Genomic DNA, 17571 nt, shown 5'->3' with positions numbered 1-17571 from the left:
CTCACGCAGGCTGGCGTGAGGCCTGGAACATGACAAGGGAATTAGAATTGAGGAAAACGGACGTAGCTGGTGAAATACTTAACTTTAATTCATTAATGATGAATGTCGCTCGTGACAGTACATGATTCACAATATCAATGGTAACTGAATATGGCGCCTTGCTAGGTTGTAGCAAATAACGTAGCTGAAGACTATACTAACTATTGTCTCGGCAAATGAGAACGTATTTTGTCGGTGAACCATCGCTAGCAAAGTCGGCCGTACAACTGGGGCGAATGCTAGGAAGTCTCTCTAAACATGCCGTGTGGCGGTGCTCGGTCTGCAATCACTGGTAGTGGCGACACGCGGGTCCGACGTATACTACCGCGCCGCGGCCGATTTAAAGGCTACCACCTAGCAAGTGTGGTGTCTGGCGGTGACAGCACAGTTTTATGTCGTCATGTTGTTCTTTTATGGCATGCACATTGGTCGACACTTCCCCATGATAAATTGTGGGACATGAAAGCTCTTCCCTGTGCTTGGACCTCTTCCTCCCGAATGCATTGCCGGGAGGAGGTAATTTTAACCAGACTCTGGATTGGGCACTGTCTTTTTAGTCATCGACATCTTTTAAGCAGCGATCCTCCCCCACTTTTACCCTACTGCTCTCAGCTGTGGACGGTAAGACACTTTTTACTTGAGTGCCCCTATTTTACTCCGTTACGCGCCCGTCTACAGCTGTCGCCTGAAATATCGTCCATGTAAGCATATGAAACGCGCTCAGCCGATCGCGTTCTCGAGTTTATTAGTGCCAGTGAGATGACGTCAGTCATTTGACGCTCTTTTTGGGACAAACAACCCCTTTCTGTAGTGGTTTTTTAAGCTTTCCTTCTGCTTTTAGTTTCTCCAATTTTTTTAGTTTTTTTAGTTTCGTTCCCATTGCTGCTGGTTTCCATTTTGAATTTTTACCTTTTCCTAAGTCACAGACTGGGCGCTATTGACCATAGCAGTTTTGCGCCCTTAAAAAAGAAGAACTGGCATGGGACTTTTATAGCCATGTTTTAACTGGCAGGTGTAAAATGGTCTTCACTTCATGTTTGTGTAGATTTCATCCTATATTTGTAGATAATATTCCACAGAATGGAATAAACAGAGTGGATGCATCCTCCTGAGGGTCTTCTTCTGTTTCCACTGACTGCACCTTCAGTGTAGGACATAGGATTCTCCTAATTTCCCTCTCTGTGTAGCATTTCCACCCAACACTGTCCACAGGTGTGTTACTTATGGGATGAGACTCTCGTTGTTGGAGTGGATGCAAGCCCTATGTAAAAATGTTTCAAGCACTGTGTTCCCTTATGCCGATTGGTGTCCCTTGTCCGTGTGTAAGTATAGGTCGGTATGTGTTTTTCTTAAGGTACACACTGTGAGACAAAGTAGTTTTTGCTCTTCTTTTTATGAGGACATCCAGAAAGAAGAACACCTTGACTTCCATGCTAAAACTGGTGTATGGAATTGAGATGTATGAGGAAAGCACTCAGCTTATGTCTTCCATGTGGCCGTATGATGAGTGTGACATCAAAATACTGGTAAGAAATTTGATGGTTTTCATTGGGCTGATGCCAGGGCTTGCTTCTCTAAATGTTCCATATACACATTGGCAAAAATCAGTAAAGGTGGACTCCCCATGGCTACTCCTTCTGTCTGTTTGTAGTAACCGCTGTCAAAAAGAAAGTATTTCAACATCAAGCCATACCCGTAAAGTTTTTTAAATGTCATTATCATGATCTCAGAGGTTATAATTTTTTTTAATTGCAAATTCTGCATTAAGCCATTTTAAAGCATAAGATTTTTACAGAAAGGTTTTTGTTTGAAACATATCAAAACCTTATGCTTGAAAATGGCATAATGCGGAAACTGTAATCATCAAATAACATTCTAACAACCGAAAACCAGATGATGACATTTAAAAAATTTTTAAAAGCTGTGGACCCATATTACGAAAACTAAGCTACAAGTTGTTGAGACATCCAACAAAATCCACAAAGTTGAAAATATAATGTGGTCTTTTGCCAGCCTAAGGGTATACAACTAGTGTGTCAGTTTTGACATCAATGTGACTCACAATTTTGTCTTAAAGCCATCCCTCTTTGTGAATGTGTGGAAGTCATTCAAGTCTCAGTAAAAACTATGTTCTCCATCATAGCTTTTTAACAACTGCATCTCACAAGCCAGATTCTTTGAGATCTGCCATGTCTTCATCTCCTCTCTTGTGGTGCAATCAGTGTAATTCTTTGAATCTATTGAAATTTGTGCAAGTGAACAGCTGATCAGTTGTGTAAGTGGGTACATATGTAGAAAAGACCGGTAACCCGCACTTGGTCTGTTTAAGAAGAGGAAGCAGATAGCAGACAACAAATATGACGCCGAGGGAGAAACAGTGGAGGTGTCACCAGTGTTAGTGCCCAGCTTTTAGTCGGTCAGTTCATCAACATGCTACCTGATTGCTTGGTAAAATGTTGTGCCCATTGTCCACTCATGACTGCTTGTTTGTCTGTGAACTATTTTATGATGAATTACTCAGGGAGACAATGAAGAATCACATTTTGTAAGGTATTTGACTAGAATGTAGTTGAAATCTGGTAGTACAGAAGAATGCTGAAAATTTGGTTGGTAAAATGAGTAAGTAATTGAGAGGAACTTAATCAAATTAGGGGGAAAAATAATTTGTGAATATCTTTAGTAAAATATGTGATCTGTTAAAAGAACATCATCAATTTGATTATAGAGGAAAGTGTAAGGGGTAAAAATTGTAGAGGTAGAACAATGCTTAACTCTAGAAATGAGTTTCTCATGGGTGTAGGTTGCAGTAACTAAGGAGAAATGGAGAGGTTTGCAGAAGAACAGTTATTACATTTGTTTGGTTTCATATTGTTTGATATGCTCTTACTAAAAGATTTTGTTCATGCCTCTTTCAGATCATAGAAATGGATGTGAAGATAAGATACTGCCCTCAGTGCCAGGAGAATGCATGCATAATGGATTGGATGGACCAAATTCCAGAGTGAAAACTAATGTAGCTACAAATAAATCTGATTCAAAAAGCTGTAAGCTTTCAAAGCCACACGGTAATAATAACTGACACTTTAAACTTCACATAAATTATGTTTGATAAGGGCCTTTATGTTTCATGTCACATAGAATTTGGAAAGCCTAGTATTTATGCATTGTAAATTAGTAAATGTATCTCAGGTCTCTGCCTTTAATATGATCAATTGAATTTATCACAATTAAAATTCCTGTTAGATTACAAATTACAGATGTAGTCGAGAGAAAGCGTTGATGCCTCATGTGTTCTGACTGAATTGCCTTTCTGAGTATGATGCCTTTCTGTACAGCCATGTTCATGTTGTTGTAAATATCCACCAGATTCTTGTACTAACATTTGAAGTTCAGCAACAATGTTTTCTTTATTATTGTCTGTTTCATTCAATGATACATTTACTTTCAAGCTTAAGTTGCAGAGGAGATACATTGCTTCGTTAACAGTGATTCAAGTATGGCCCATATGTTAGGTTGTATAACACAGTAGACATTGAATTACATTGACTAAAGGAGAAAATTTTTATAAAGATGCAGCCGAGGGAGTTGAATGATGTGATTATAGACCTCAAAAAAATGAGATAGACAGGAAATGCAAAATAGCAAAGTAGGATTGTATTGACGAGTAATGTAAGGCTGTAGAGGCATGCATAACTGGGGGAAAAAGAGAGTTTGTGTATAGGAAAACAAGAGGCATCTTTGAAGAAAAGTGATCCAGCTTTGTGAATATCAAGAACTCCTGTGACAAGGCAGTACTAAGCAAAGAAGTGAAAGAAGAAATAAAAACGTTGAATTTTCACAGTGACAATATAATTCTGTCATAGACAGCAAAAAGATTTTGAAGAGATGTTCATTGGAATTGATATTGTCTTGAGAAGAGGTCACAAAAGCACTAGGGGTGTTCAGTAAGTAATGCAACACATATTTTTTCTCAGTCTGTGTTGGTTGAAAATCGGGGCATTTTGTTGTGGGTCATCGTAGAATATTCGCGCTTCCGCCCCTATAGTTTGATGAAGTTCAAATAAGTGGCAGTGCTGTATGTAGTTTTCAAAATGGCATCTGTAACAGAGGTATGTTGCAAGCAGAGAACTATCATTCAGTTTCCTTTGGCAGAAATCCAGAACATTGCAGATATTCATAGGTGCCTGCAGTATATCTACAGAGACCCGTCAGTTAACAAAGGCATGATCAGTCATTGGGTGAGGTGTCTGTCATCATTGCTACAAGGCCATGCTTACCTACACTATGTGATCAAAAGTATCCAGACACCTGGCTGAAAATGACTTACAAGCTCGTATCACCCTCCATCAGTAATACTGGAATTCAATAGGGTGTTGGCTCAGATTCAGCCTTGATAACAGCTTCCACTCTTGCAGGCATACATTCTTGAGGGATGGCAGCCCATTCTTCACTGAGTGCTGCGCTGAGGAGAAGTATCAATGTCGGCCTGTGAGGCCTTTCACAAAGTCGGTGTTCCAAAACATCAAAAAGGTGTTCTATAAGATTCATGTCAGGACTCTGTTCAGGCCAGTCCATAACATGGATGTTATTGTCATGTAACCACTTCGTCACATCCTATGGTTTATGAACAGGTGCTCGATAATGTTGAAAGATGCAATTGCTTTCGCAAACTGCTCTTCAAGATGGGAAGCAAGAGAAGGTGCTTCTAACATTAATGTAGGCCTGTTCTGTGACAGTGACATGCAAAACAACAAGGGGTGCTAGCCGTCTCCATGAAAAACATTACCACACTGAACACCACCGCCTACAAATTTTACTGTTGGCACTAAATACGCTGGCAGATGACATTCACTGGGCAATCGCCATATCCACACCACACCATCTGATCGCCACATTGTGTACCGTGTTTCGCCACTCCACACAACGTTTATCCACTGTTCAATCATCCAGTGTTTTTGCTCCTTACACCAAGCGAGGCGTCGCTTGGCATTTACTGGCTTGATGCGTGATTTATGAGAAGCCGTATGACAATGAAATAAAAGTTTTCTGACTTCCTGCCTAAATGTCATAGTACTTGCAGTGGATCCTGATGCAGTCTGGAATTCCTGTGTGATGGTCTGGATAGACGTCTGCCTATTACACATTACGACCCTCTTCAACTGTCAGCAGTCTCTGTGAGTCAACACACTAGGTTGGCCTGTACACTTTTGTGATGTATGTGTCCCTTCATGTTTCCACTTCACTATCCCATTGGAAACAGTGGACCTATGGATGTTCATGAGTGTGGAAATCTCGTGTACGGACGTACAACACAAGTGACACTGTATCACCTGTCAACATTCGAAGTCCGTGGGTTCCGCAGAGACCCCCATTGGGCTCTCTCATGATGTCTAATGACTACTTTGGTCACTGGTATGGAGTACTTGGCAGTAGGTGGCAGCACAATGCACCTAATATAAAAAACGTATGTTTGTGCGGGGTGTCCAGATACTTTTGATCACATAGTGTATCTGATATCACACTTTCCGGCCTGCTGCACACAGCTGTGACTCCAACAATGTCTGAATGTGCAGACACAGTCATTCGAGGCGATTAACGAATCACAATCAAACATCGCACTGCTAAACTGCATGTTGCTTTTGGTAGTGCTGACACACTTGTCCACCAGTTGTGGTATGTAAAGGTGTGTGCTCGCTGGGTTCCTTGCCAACTAGCAGAAGACCTTACAGAGCAATGAAGGACAATCTGTGCATCAAAGGATATACTCTGCAGGAAGCAGTATGTGGATGATGATGAGGTGGTTATTGATGCAGCAAAACTTTGGCCCCAATGTTTACAAGTAGGGTGGTACCATGCAGGCATACAGGCCCTCCCAGTAAGGTGGCATAAGGCTGTCACACTGAATGGGGATTATGTTACAAAATAGGGTTTCTATACAAAAGAGTGGGGAATAAAATGGCGAATTGGAATCCCAAATAAAACCATTCAGGGGGAAAAATGTGTTACACTACTTATTGAATGCCCCTTGTAAAATGAGGGCAATGGAATGTAGTTGAATTAAATCAGGTGTTACTGATGGAATTTGCTTATGTAATGTGATACTAAAAGTAGTTGATGAATTTTGTTACTTTGCCAGCAAAATAATCAGTGATGGCTACAGTAAAGGGGATATAAAAGGTAACCTGGCCCTAGAACAAAAAGCACTTCTGAAAAAGAGGGATTTCTTAATATCCAATATAGTTCACAGGTGAATGGCGAGAAGTCATTGTACAAGAGGCACAATATTTCAGCAAGTAACCTCATTGCCATTATGAGGTGTACTGATGAACTGACTGCCTTCAAGCTGGCACAGGTCTTCATCCCCCCCCCCCCCATCCCCGCCTCATCCTCCAACTTGGCACTCCTCATAATTAGTAATCTCTTCATCCCGTTCCCTCTCACCAGCCTTTTTCTGTGGTTTCCACACAGGGGTATGTTTTGGAAGCATCTCCACAGTTGATCCACCTGTTTTTTTAAGTCAGTTTGTTGTGGGATGTCTCCTTCCCTTTTCTTAACCAGATTGTGTACAGGTTCCCAGGCCTTACTAAGATTGTAGGCACTATCCCTATTGGTCATCTGTTGTCTGATTCGACTCTTGATAGTTTCTATAATGACACAGTTCCAGAAGTTAAACCTTAGATGGTCATAATCCATTCCATTTAATTACAATAGTCAGTCTTCTGCAAGTGCCGACATGTTAGGCTGTTGCACCTTGATATGCCATTGGTCACAGTGATGGTCTATGACAACATGTACTATCTGACCTTTGTACATGCAACACTGGCATGGGACTTTTATAGTTCCTGGATTTTTGGTGTCCAAGATTAGCTTGACACTACCAAGCAGTGCCCATGTTTTAGCTGGCAGGTGTATAATGGTCCTCACTTGATGTTTGTGTAGATTTCATCCTATATTTGTAGATAATATTCCACAGAATGGAATAAACAGAGTGGCTCCATCCTCCTGAGGGTCTTCCTCTGTTTCCATTGACAGCACCTTCAGTGTAGGACATAGCAGTCTCCTAATTTCCCTCTCTGTGTAGCCTTTTCACTGAACACTGTCCACAGGTGTGCTACTTATTGGTTGAGACTCTCGTTGTTGGAGAGGATGCGAGCCCTATGTAAAAATGTTTCAAGCACTGTGTTCCTTTATGGCTATTGGTGTCCCTTGTCCGTGTGTAAGTATAGGTCGGTGTGTGTTTTCTTAAGGTACACACTGTGACACAAAGTAGTTTTTGCTCTTCTTTTTACGAGGACATCCAGAAAGAGGAACACCTTGACTTCCATGATAAAATTGGTGTATGGAATTGAGATGTATGAGGAAAGCATTCAGCTTATGTCTTCCATGTGGCCGTATGATGAGTGTGACATCAAAATACTGGTAAGAAATTTGATGGTTTTCATTGGGCTGATGCCAGGGCTTGCTTCTCTAAATGTTCCATATACACATTGGCAAAAATCAGTAAAGGTGGACTCCCCATGGCTACTCCTTCTGTCTGTTTGTAGCAACCGCTGTCAAAAAGAAAGTATTTCAACATCAAGCCATACCCGTAAAGTTTTTTAAATGTCATTGTCATGATCTCAGATGCTATAATTTTTTTTAATTGCAAATTCTGTATTAAGCCATTTTAAAGCATAAGATTTTTACAAAAATGTTTTTGTTTGAAACATATCATAACCTTATGCTTGAAAATGGCATAATGCGCAAACTGTAATCATCAAATAACATTCTAACAACCGAAAACCAGATGATGACATTTAAAAAATTTTTAAAAGCTGTGGACCCATATTACGAAAACTAAGCTTCAAGTTGTTGAGACATCCAACAAAATCCACAAAGTTGAAAGTATAATGTGGTATTTTGCCAGCCTAAGGGTATACAACTAGTGTGTCAGTTTTGACATCAATGTGACTCACAATTTTGTCTTAAAGCCATCCCTCTTTGTGAATGTGTGGAAGTCATTCAAGTCTCAGTAAAAACTATGTTCTCCATCATAGCTTTTTAACAACTGCATCTCACAAGCCAGATTCTTTGAGATCTGCCATGTCTTCATCTCCTCTCTCTTGGTGCAAATCAGTGTAATTCTTTGAATCTATTGAAATTTGTGCAAGTGAACAGCTGATCAGTTGTGTAAGTGGGTACATATGTAGAAAAGACCGGTAACCCGTACTTGGTCTGTTTAAGAAGAGGAAGCAGATAGCAGACAACAAATATGACGCCGAGGGAGAAACAGTGGAGGTGTCACCAGTGTTAGTGCCCAGCTTTTAGTCGGTCAGTTCATCAACATGCTACCTGATTGCTTGGTAAAATGTTGTGCCCATTGTCCACTCATGACTGCTTGTTTGTCTGTGAACTATTTTATGATGAATTACTCAGGGAGACAATGAAGAATCACATTTTGTAAGGTATTTGACTAGAATGTAGTTGAAATCTGGTAGTACAGAAGAATGCTGAAAATTTGGTGGGTAAAATGAGTAAGTAATTGAGAGGAACTTAATCAAATTAGGGGGAAAAATAATTTGTGAATATCTTTAGTAAAATATGTGATCTGTTAAAAGAACATCATCAATTTGATTATAGAGGAAAGTGTAAGGGGTAAAAATTGTAGAGGTAGAACAATGCTTAACTCTAGAAATGAGTTTCACATGGGTGTAGGTTGCAGTAACTAAGGAGAAATGGAGAGGTTTGCAGAAGAACAGTTATTACATTTGTTTGGTTTCATATTGTTTGATATGCTCTTACTAAAAGATTTTGTTCATGCCTCTTTCAGATCATAGAAATGGATGTGAAGATAAGATACTGCCCTCAGTGCCAGGAGAATGCATGCATAATGGATTGGATGGACCAAATTCCAGAGTGAAAACTAATGTAGCTACAAATAAGTCTGATTCAAAAAGCTGTAAGCTTTCAAAGCCACACGGTAATAATAACTGACACTTTAAACTTCACATAAATTATGTTTGATAAGGGCCTTTATGTTTCATGTCACATAGAATTTGGAAAGCCTAGTATTTATGCATTGTAAATTAGTAAATGTATCTCAGGTCTCTGCCTTTAATATGATCAATTGAATTTATCACAATTAAAATTCCTGTTAGATTACAAATTACAGATGTAGTCGAGAGAAAGCGTTGATGCCTCATGTGTTCTGACTGAATTGCCTTTCTGAGTATGATGCCTTTCTGTACAGCCATGTTCATGTTGTTGTAAATATCCACCAGATTCTTGTACTAACATTTGAAGTTCAGCAACAATGTTTTCTTTATTATTGTCTGTTTCATTCAATGATACATTTACTTTCAAGCTTAAGTTGCAGAGGAGATACATTGCTTCGTTAACAGTGATTCAAGTATGGCCCATATGTTAGGTTGTATAACACAGTAGACATTGAATTACATTGACTAAAGGAGAAAATTTTTATAAAGATGCAGCCGAGGGAGTTGAATGATGTGATTATAGACCTCAAAAAAATGAGATAGACAGGAAATGCAAAATAGCAAAGTAGGATTGTATTGACGAGTAATGTAAGGCTGTAGAGGCATGCATAACTGGGGGAAAAAGAGAGTTTGTGTATAGGAAAACAAGAGGCATCTTTGAAGAAAAGTGATCCAGCTTTGTGAATATCAAGAACTCCTGTGACAAGGCAGTACTAAGCAAAGAAGTGAAAGAAGAAATAAAAACGTTGAATTTTCACAGTGACAATATAATTCTGTCATAGACATCAAAAAGATTTTGAAGAGATGTTCATTGGAATTGATATTGTCTTGAGAAGAGGTCACAAAAGCACTAGGGGTGTTCAGTAAGTAATGCAACACATATTTTTTCTCAGTCTGTGTTGGTTGAAAATCGGGGCATTTTGTTGTGGGTCATCGTAGAATATTCGCGCTTCCGCCCCTATAGTTTGATGAAGTTCAAATAAGTGGCAGTGCTGTATGTAGTTTTCAAAATGGCATCTGTAACAGAGGTATGTTGCAAGCAGAGAACTATCATTCAGTTTCCTTTGGCAGAAATCCAGAACATTGCAGATATTCATAGGTGCCTGCAGTATATCTACAGAGACCCGTCAGTTAACAAAGGCATGATCAGTCATTGGGTGAGGTGTCTGTCATCATTGCTACAAGGCCATGCTTACCTACACTATGTGATCAAAAGTATCCAGACACCTGGCTGAAAATGACTTACAAGCTCGTATCACCCTCCATCAGTAATACTGGAATTCAATAGGGTGTTGGCTCAGATTCAGCCTTGATAACAGCTTCCACTCTTGCAGGCATACATTCTTGAGGGATGGCAGCCCATTCTTCACTGAGTGCTGCGCTGAGGAGAAGTATCAATGTCGGCCTGTGAGGCCTTTCACAAAGTCGGTGTTCCAAAACATCAAAAAGGTGTTCTATAAGATTCATGTCAGGACTCTGTTCAGGCCGGTCCATAACATGGATGTTATTGTCATGTAACCACTCCGTCACATCCCATGGTTTATGAACAGGTGCTCGATAATGTTGAAAGATGCAATTGCTTTCGCAAACTGCTCTTCAAGATGGGAAGCAAGAGAAGGTGCTTCTAACATTAATGTAGGCCTGTTCTGTGACAGTGACATGCAAAACAACAAGGGGTGCTAGCCGTCTCCATGAAAAACATTACCACACTGAACACCACCGCCTACAAATTTTACTGTTGGCACTAAATACGCTGGCAGATGACATTCACTGGGCAATCGCCATATCAACACCACACCATCTGATCGCCACATTGTGTACCGTGTTTCGCCACTCCACACAACGTTTTTCCACTGTTCAATCATCCAGTGTTTTTGCTCCTTACACCAAGCGAGGCGTCGCTTGGCATTTACTGGCTTGATGCGTGATTTATGAGAAGCCGTATGACAATGAAATAAAAGTTTTCTGACTTCCTGCCTAAATGTCATAGTACTTGCAGTGGATCTTGATGCAGTCTGGAATTCCTGTGTGATGGTCTGGATAGACGTCTGCCTATTACACATTACGACCCTCTTCAACTGTCAGCAGTCTCTGTGAGTCAACACACTAGGTTGGCCTGTACACTTTTGTGACGTATGTGTCCCTTCATGTTTCCACTTCACTATCCCATTGGAAACAGTGGACCTATGGATGTTCATGAGTGTGGAAATCTCGTGTACGGACGTACAACACAAGTGACACTGTATCACCTGTCAACATTCGAAGTCCGTGGGTTCCGCAGAGACCCCCATTGGGCTCTCTCATGATGTCTAATGACTACTTTGGTCACTGGTATGGAGTACTTGGCAGTAGGTGGCAGCACAATGCACCTAATATAAAAAACGTATGTTTGTGCGGGGTGTCCAGATACTTTTGATCACATAGTGTATCTGATATCACACTTTCCAGCCTGCTGCACACAGCTGTGACTCCAACAATGTCTGAATGTGCAGACACAGTCATTCGAGGCGATTAACGAATCACAATCAAACATCACACTGCTAAACTGCATGTTGCTTTTGGTAGTGCTGACACACTTGTCCACCAGTTGTGGTATGTAAAGGTGCGTGCTCGCTGGGTTCCTTGCCAACTAGCAGAAGACCTTACAGAGCAGTGAAGGACAATCTGTGCATCAAAGGATACACTCTGCAGGAAGCAGTATGTGGATGATGATGAGGTGGTTATTGATGCAGCAAAACTTTGGCCCCAATGTTTACAAGTAGGGTGGTACCATGCAGGCATACAGGCCCTCCCAGTAAGGTGGCATAAGGCTGTCACACTGAATGGGGATTATGTTACAAAATAGGGTTTCTATACAAAAGAGTGGGGAATAAAATGGCGAATTGGAATCCCAAATAAAACCATTCAGGGGGAAAAATGTGTTACACTACTTATTGAATGCCCCTTGTAAAATGAGGGCAATGGAATGTAGTTGAATTAAATCAGGTGTTACTGATGGAATTTGCTTATGTAATGTGATACTAAAAGTAGTTGATGAATTTTGTTACTTTGCCAGCAAAATAATCAGTGATGGCTACAGTAAAGGGGATATAAAAGGTAACCTGGCCCTAGAACAAAAAGCACTTCTGAAAAAGAGGGATTTCTTAATATCCAATATAGTTCACAGGTGAATGGCGAGAAGTCATTGTACAAGAGGCACAATATTTCAGCAAGTAACCTCATTGCCATTATGAGGTGTACTGATGAACTGACTGCCTTCAAGCTGGCACAGGTCTTCATCCCCCCCCCCCCCCCCCCCATCCCCGCCTCATCCTCCAACTTAGCACTCCTCATAATTAGTAATCTCTTCATCCCGTTCCCTCTCACTAGCCTTTTTCTGTGGTTTCCACACAGGGGTATGTTTTGGAAGCATCTCCACTGTTGATCCACCTGTTTTTTTAAGTCAGTTTGTTGTGGGATGTCTCCTTCCCTTTTCTTAACCAGATTGTGTACAGGTTCCCAGGCCTTACTAAGATTGTAGGCACTATCCCTATTGGTCATCTGTTGTCTGATTCGACTCTTGATAGTTTCTATAATGACACAGTTCCAGAAGTTAAACCTTAGATGGTCATAATCCATTCCATTTAATTACAATAGTCAGTCTTCTGCAAGTGCCGACATGTTAGGCTGTTGCACCTTGATATGCCATTGGTCACAGTGATGGTCTATGACAACATGTACTATCTGACCTTTGTACATGCAACACTGGCATGGGACTTTTATAGTTCCTGGATTTTTGGTGTCCAAGATTAGCTTGACACTACCAAGCAGTGCCCATGTTTTAGCTGGCAGGTGTATAATGGTCCTCACTTGATGTTTGTGTAGATTTCATCCTATATTTGTAGATAATATTCCACAGAATGGAATAAACAGAGTGGCTCCATCCTCCTGAGGGTCTTCCTCTGTTTCCATTGACAGCACCTTCAGTGTAGGACATAGCAGTCTCCTAATTTCCCTCTCTGTGTAGCCTTTTCACTGAACACTGTCCACAGGTGTGCTACTTATTGGTTGAGACTCTCGTTGTTGGAGAGGATGCGAGCCCTATGTAAAAATGTTTCAAGCACTGTGTTCCTTTATGGCTATTGGTGTCCCTTGTCCGTGTGTAAGTATAGGTCGGTGTGTGTTTTCTTAAGGTACACACTGTGACACAAAGTAGTTTTTGCTCTTCTTTTTACGAGGACATCCAGAAAGAGGAACACCTTGACTTCCATTATAAAATTGGTGTATGGAATTGAGATGTATGAGGAAAGCATTCAGCTTATGTCTTCCATGTGGCCGTATGATGAGTGTGACATCAAAATACTGGTAAGAAATTTGATGGTTTTCATTGGGCTGATGCCAGGGCTTGCTTCTCTAAATGTTCCATATACACATTGGCAAAAATCAGTAAAGGTGGACTCCCCATGGCTACTCCTTCTGTCTGTTTGTAGCAACCGCTGTCAAAAAGAAAGTATTTCAACATCAAGCCATACCCGTAAAGTTTTTTAAATGTCATTGTCATGATCTCAGATGCTATAATTTTTTTTAATTGCAAATTCTGTATTGAGCCATTTTGAAGCATAAGATTTTTACAAAAATGTTTTTGTTTGAAACATATCATAACCTTATGCTTGAAAATGGCATAATGCGCAAACTGTAATCATCAAATAACATTCTAACAACCGAAAACCAGATGATGACATTTAAAAAATTTTTAAAAGCTGTGGACCCATATTACGAAAACTAAGCTTCAAGTTGTTGAGACATCCAACAAAATCCACAAAGTTGAAAGTATAATGTGGTATTTTGCCAGCCTAAGGGTATACAACTAGTGTGTCAGTTTTGACATCAATGTGACTCACAATTTTGTCTTAAAGCCATCCCTCTTTGTGAATGTGTGGAAGTCATTCAAGTCTCAGTAAAAACTATGTTCTCCATCATAGCTTTTTAACAACTGCATCTCACAAGCCAGATTCTTTGAGATCTGCCATGTCTTCATCTCCTCTCTCTTGGTGCAAATCAGTGTAATTCTTTGAATCTATTGAAATTTGTGCAAGTGAACAGCTGATCAGTTGTGTAAGTGGGTACATATGTAGAAAAGACCGGTAACCCGCACTTGGTCTGTTTAAGAAGAGGAAGCAGATAGCAGACAACAAATATGACGCCGAGGGAGAAACAGTGGAGGTGTCACCAGTGTTAGTGCCCAGCTTTTAGTCGGTCAGTTCATCAACATGCTACCTGATTGCTTGGTAAAATGTTGTGCCCATTGTCCACTCATGACTGCTTGTTTGTCTGTGAACTATTTTATGATGAATTACTCAGGGAGACAATGAAGAATCACATTTTGTAAGGTATTTGACTAGAATGTAGTTGAAATCTGGTAGTACAGAAGAATGCTGAAAATTTGGTGGGTAAAATGAGTAAGTAATTGAGAGGAACTTAATCAAATTAGGGGGAAAAATAATTTGTGAATATCTTTAGTAAAATATGTGATCTGTTAAAAGAACATCATCAATTTGATTATAGAGGAAAGTGTAAGGGGTAAAAATTGTAGAGGTAGAACAATGCTTAACTCTAGAAATGAGTTTCACATGGGTGTAGGTTGCAGTAACTAAGGAGAAATGGAGAGGTTTGCAGAAGAACAGTTATTACATTTGTTTGGTTTCATATTGTTTGATATGCTCTTACTAAAAGATTTTGTTCATGCCTCTTTCAGATCATAGAAATGGATGTGAAGATAAGATACTGCCCTCAGTGCCAGGAGAATGCATGCATAATGGATTGGATGGACCAAATTCCAGAGTGAAAACTAATGTAGCTACAAATAAGTCTGATTCAAAAAGCTGTAAGCTTTCAAAGCCACACGGTAATAATAACTGACACTTTAAACTTCACATAAATTATGTTTGATAAGGGCCTTTATGTTTCATGTCACATAGAATTTGGAAAGCCTAGTATTTATGCATTGTAAATTAGTAAATGTATCTCAGGTCTCTGCCTTTAATATGATCAATTGAATTTATCACAATTAAAATTCCTGTTAGATTACAAATTACAGATGTAGTCGAGAGAAAGCGTTGATGCCTCATGTGTTCTGACTGAATTGCCTTCCTGAGTATGATGCCTTTCTGTACAGCCATGTTCATGTTGTTGTAAATATCCACCAGATTCTTGTACTAACATTTGAAGTTCAGCAACAATGTTTTCTTTATTATTGTCTGTTTCATTCAATGATACATTTACTTTCAAGCTTAAGTTGCAGAGGAGATACATTGCTTCGTTAACAGTGATTCAAGTATGGCCCATATGTTAGGTTGTATAACACAGTAGACATTGAATTACATTGACTAAAGGAGAAAATTTTTATAAAGATGCAGCCGAGGGAGTTGAATGATGTGATTATAGACCTCAAAAAAATGAGATAGACAGGAAATGCAAAATAGCAAAGTAGGATTGTATTGACGATTAATGTAAGGCTGTAGAGGCATGCATAACTGGGGGAAAAAGAGAGTTTGTGTATAGGAAAACAAGAGGCATCTTTGAAGAAAAGTGATCCAGCTTTGTGAATATCAAGAACTCCTGTGACAAGGCAGTACTAAGCAAAGAAGTGAAAGAAGAAATAAAAACGTTGAATTTTCACAGTGACAATATAATTCTGTCATAGACATCAAAAAGATTTTGAAGAGATGTTCATTGGAATTGATATTGTCTTGAGAAGAGGTCACAAAAGCACTAGGGGTGTTCAGTAAGTAATGCAACACATATTTTTTCTCAGTCTGTGTTGGTTGAAAATCGGGGCATTTTGTTGTGGGTCATCGTAGAATATTCGCGCTTCCGCCCCTATAGTTTGATGAAGTTCAAATAAGTGGCAGTGCTGTATGTAGTTTTCAAAATGGCATCTGTAACAGAGGTATGTTGCAAGCAGAGAACTATCATTCAGTTTCCTTTGGCAGAAATCCAGAACATTGCAGATATTCATAGGTGCCTGCAGTATATCTACAGAGACCCGTCAGTTAACAAAGGCATGATCAGTCATTGGGTGAGGTGTCTGTCATCATTGCTACAAGGCCATGCTTACCTACACTATGTGATCAAAAGTATCCAGACACCTGGCTGAAAATGACTTACAAGCTCGTATCACCCTCCATCAGTAATACTGGAATTCAATAGGGTGTTGGCTCAGATTCAGCCTTGATAACAGCTTCCACTCTTGCAGGCATACATTCTTGAGGGATGGCAGCCCATTCTTCACTGAGTGCTGCGCTGAGGAGAAGTATCAATGTCGGCCTGTGAGGCCTTTCACAAAGTCGGTGTTCCAAAACATCAAAAAGGTGTTCTATAAGATTCATGTCAGGACTCTGTTCAGGCCGGTCCATAACATGGATGTTATTGTCATGTAACCACTCCGTCACATCCCATGGTTTATGAACAGGTGCTCGATAATGTTGAAAGATGCAATTGCTTTCGCAAACTGCTCTTCAAGATGGGAAGCAAGAGAAGGTGCTTCTAACATTAATGTAGGCCTGTTCTGTGACAGTGACATGCAAAACAACAAGGGGTGCTAGCCGTCTCCATGAAAAACATTACCACACTGAACACCACCGCCTACAAATTTTACTGTTGGCACTAAATACGCTGGCAGATGACATTCACTGGGCAATCGCCATATCAACACCACACCATCTGATCGCCACATTGTGTACCGTGTTTCGCCACTCCACACAACGTTTTTCCACTGTTCAATCATCCAGTGTTTTTGCTCCTTACACCAAGCGAGGCGTCGCTTGGCATTTACTGGCTTGATGCGTGATTTATGAGAAGCCGTATGACAATGAAATAAAAGTTTTCTGACTTCCTGCCTAAATGTCATAGTACTTGCAGTGGATCCTGATGCAGTCTGGAATTCCTGTGTGATGGTCTGGATAGACGTCTGCCTATTACACATTACGACCCTCTTCAACTGTCAGCAGTCTCTGTGAGTCAACACACTAGGTTGGCCTGTACACTTTTGTGATGTATGTGTCCCTTCATGTTTCCACTTCACTATCCCATTGGAAACAGTGGACCTATGGATGTTCATGAGTGTGGAAATCTCGTGTACGGACGTACAACACAAGTGACACTGTATCACCTGTCAACATTCGAAGTCCGTGGGTTCCGCAGAGACCCCCATTGGGCTCTCTCATGATGTCTAATGACTACTTTGGTCACTGGTATGGAGTACTTGGCAGTAGGTGGCAGCACAATGCACCTAATATAAAAAACGTATGTTTGTGCGGGGTGTCCAGATACTTTTGATCACATAGTGTGTCTGATATCACACTTTCCAGCCTGCTGCACACAGCTGTGACTCCAACAATGTCTGAATGTGCAGACACAGTCATTCGAGGCGATTAACGAATCACAATCAAACATCGCACTGCTAAACTGCATGTTGCTTTTGGTAGTGCTGACACACTTGTCCACCAGTTGTGGTATGTAAAGGTGCGTGCTCGCTGGGTTCCTTGCCAACTAGCAGAAGACCTTACAGAGCAGTGAA

At 40.4% G+C, this 17571-nt stretch overlaps 1 protein-coding gene across 23 annotated transcripts in view; it reads left to right on the top strand.

The window, feature by feature from the left end:
* The window catches only part of LOC126335720 (uncharacterized), a 201009-nt gene that overhangs the window by 147156 nt on the left and 36282 nt on the right, over positions 1-17571 (top strand). For 13 of the 23 annotated variants that reach the window (XM_049999282.1, XM_049999192.1, XM_049999305.1 and 10 more), the window contains 3 exons: positions 2955-3104; positions 8849-8998; positions 14749-14898. The exons of 1 other annotated variant lie outside the window; for it this stretch is intronic. In XM_049999282.1, the coding sequence (XP_049855239.1) occupies positions 2955-3104; positions 8849-8998; positions 14749-14898 (450 nt within the window). The remainder of the gene's footprint in view (positions 1-2954; positions 3105-8848; positions 8999-14748; positions 14899-17571) is intronic. 9 more of the 23 variants (XM_049999313.1, XM_049999274.1, XM_049999217.1 and 6 more) reach the window with 5 other exon arrangements.

This window comes from Schistocerca gregaria, chromosome 1, assembly GCF_023897955.1.
Source record: "Schistocerca gregaria isolate iqSchGreg1 chromosome 1, iqSchGreg1.2, whole genome shotgun sequence".
NCBI lineage: Eukaryota > Metazoa > Arthropoda > Insecta > Orthoptera > Acrididae > Schistocerca > Schistocerca gregaria.
This window is presented reverse-complemented; position numbering and strand designations above follow the sequence as displayed.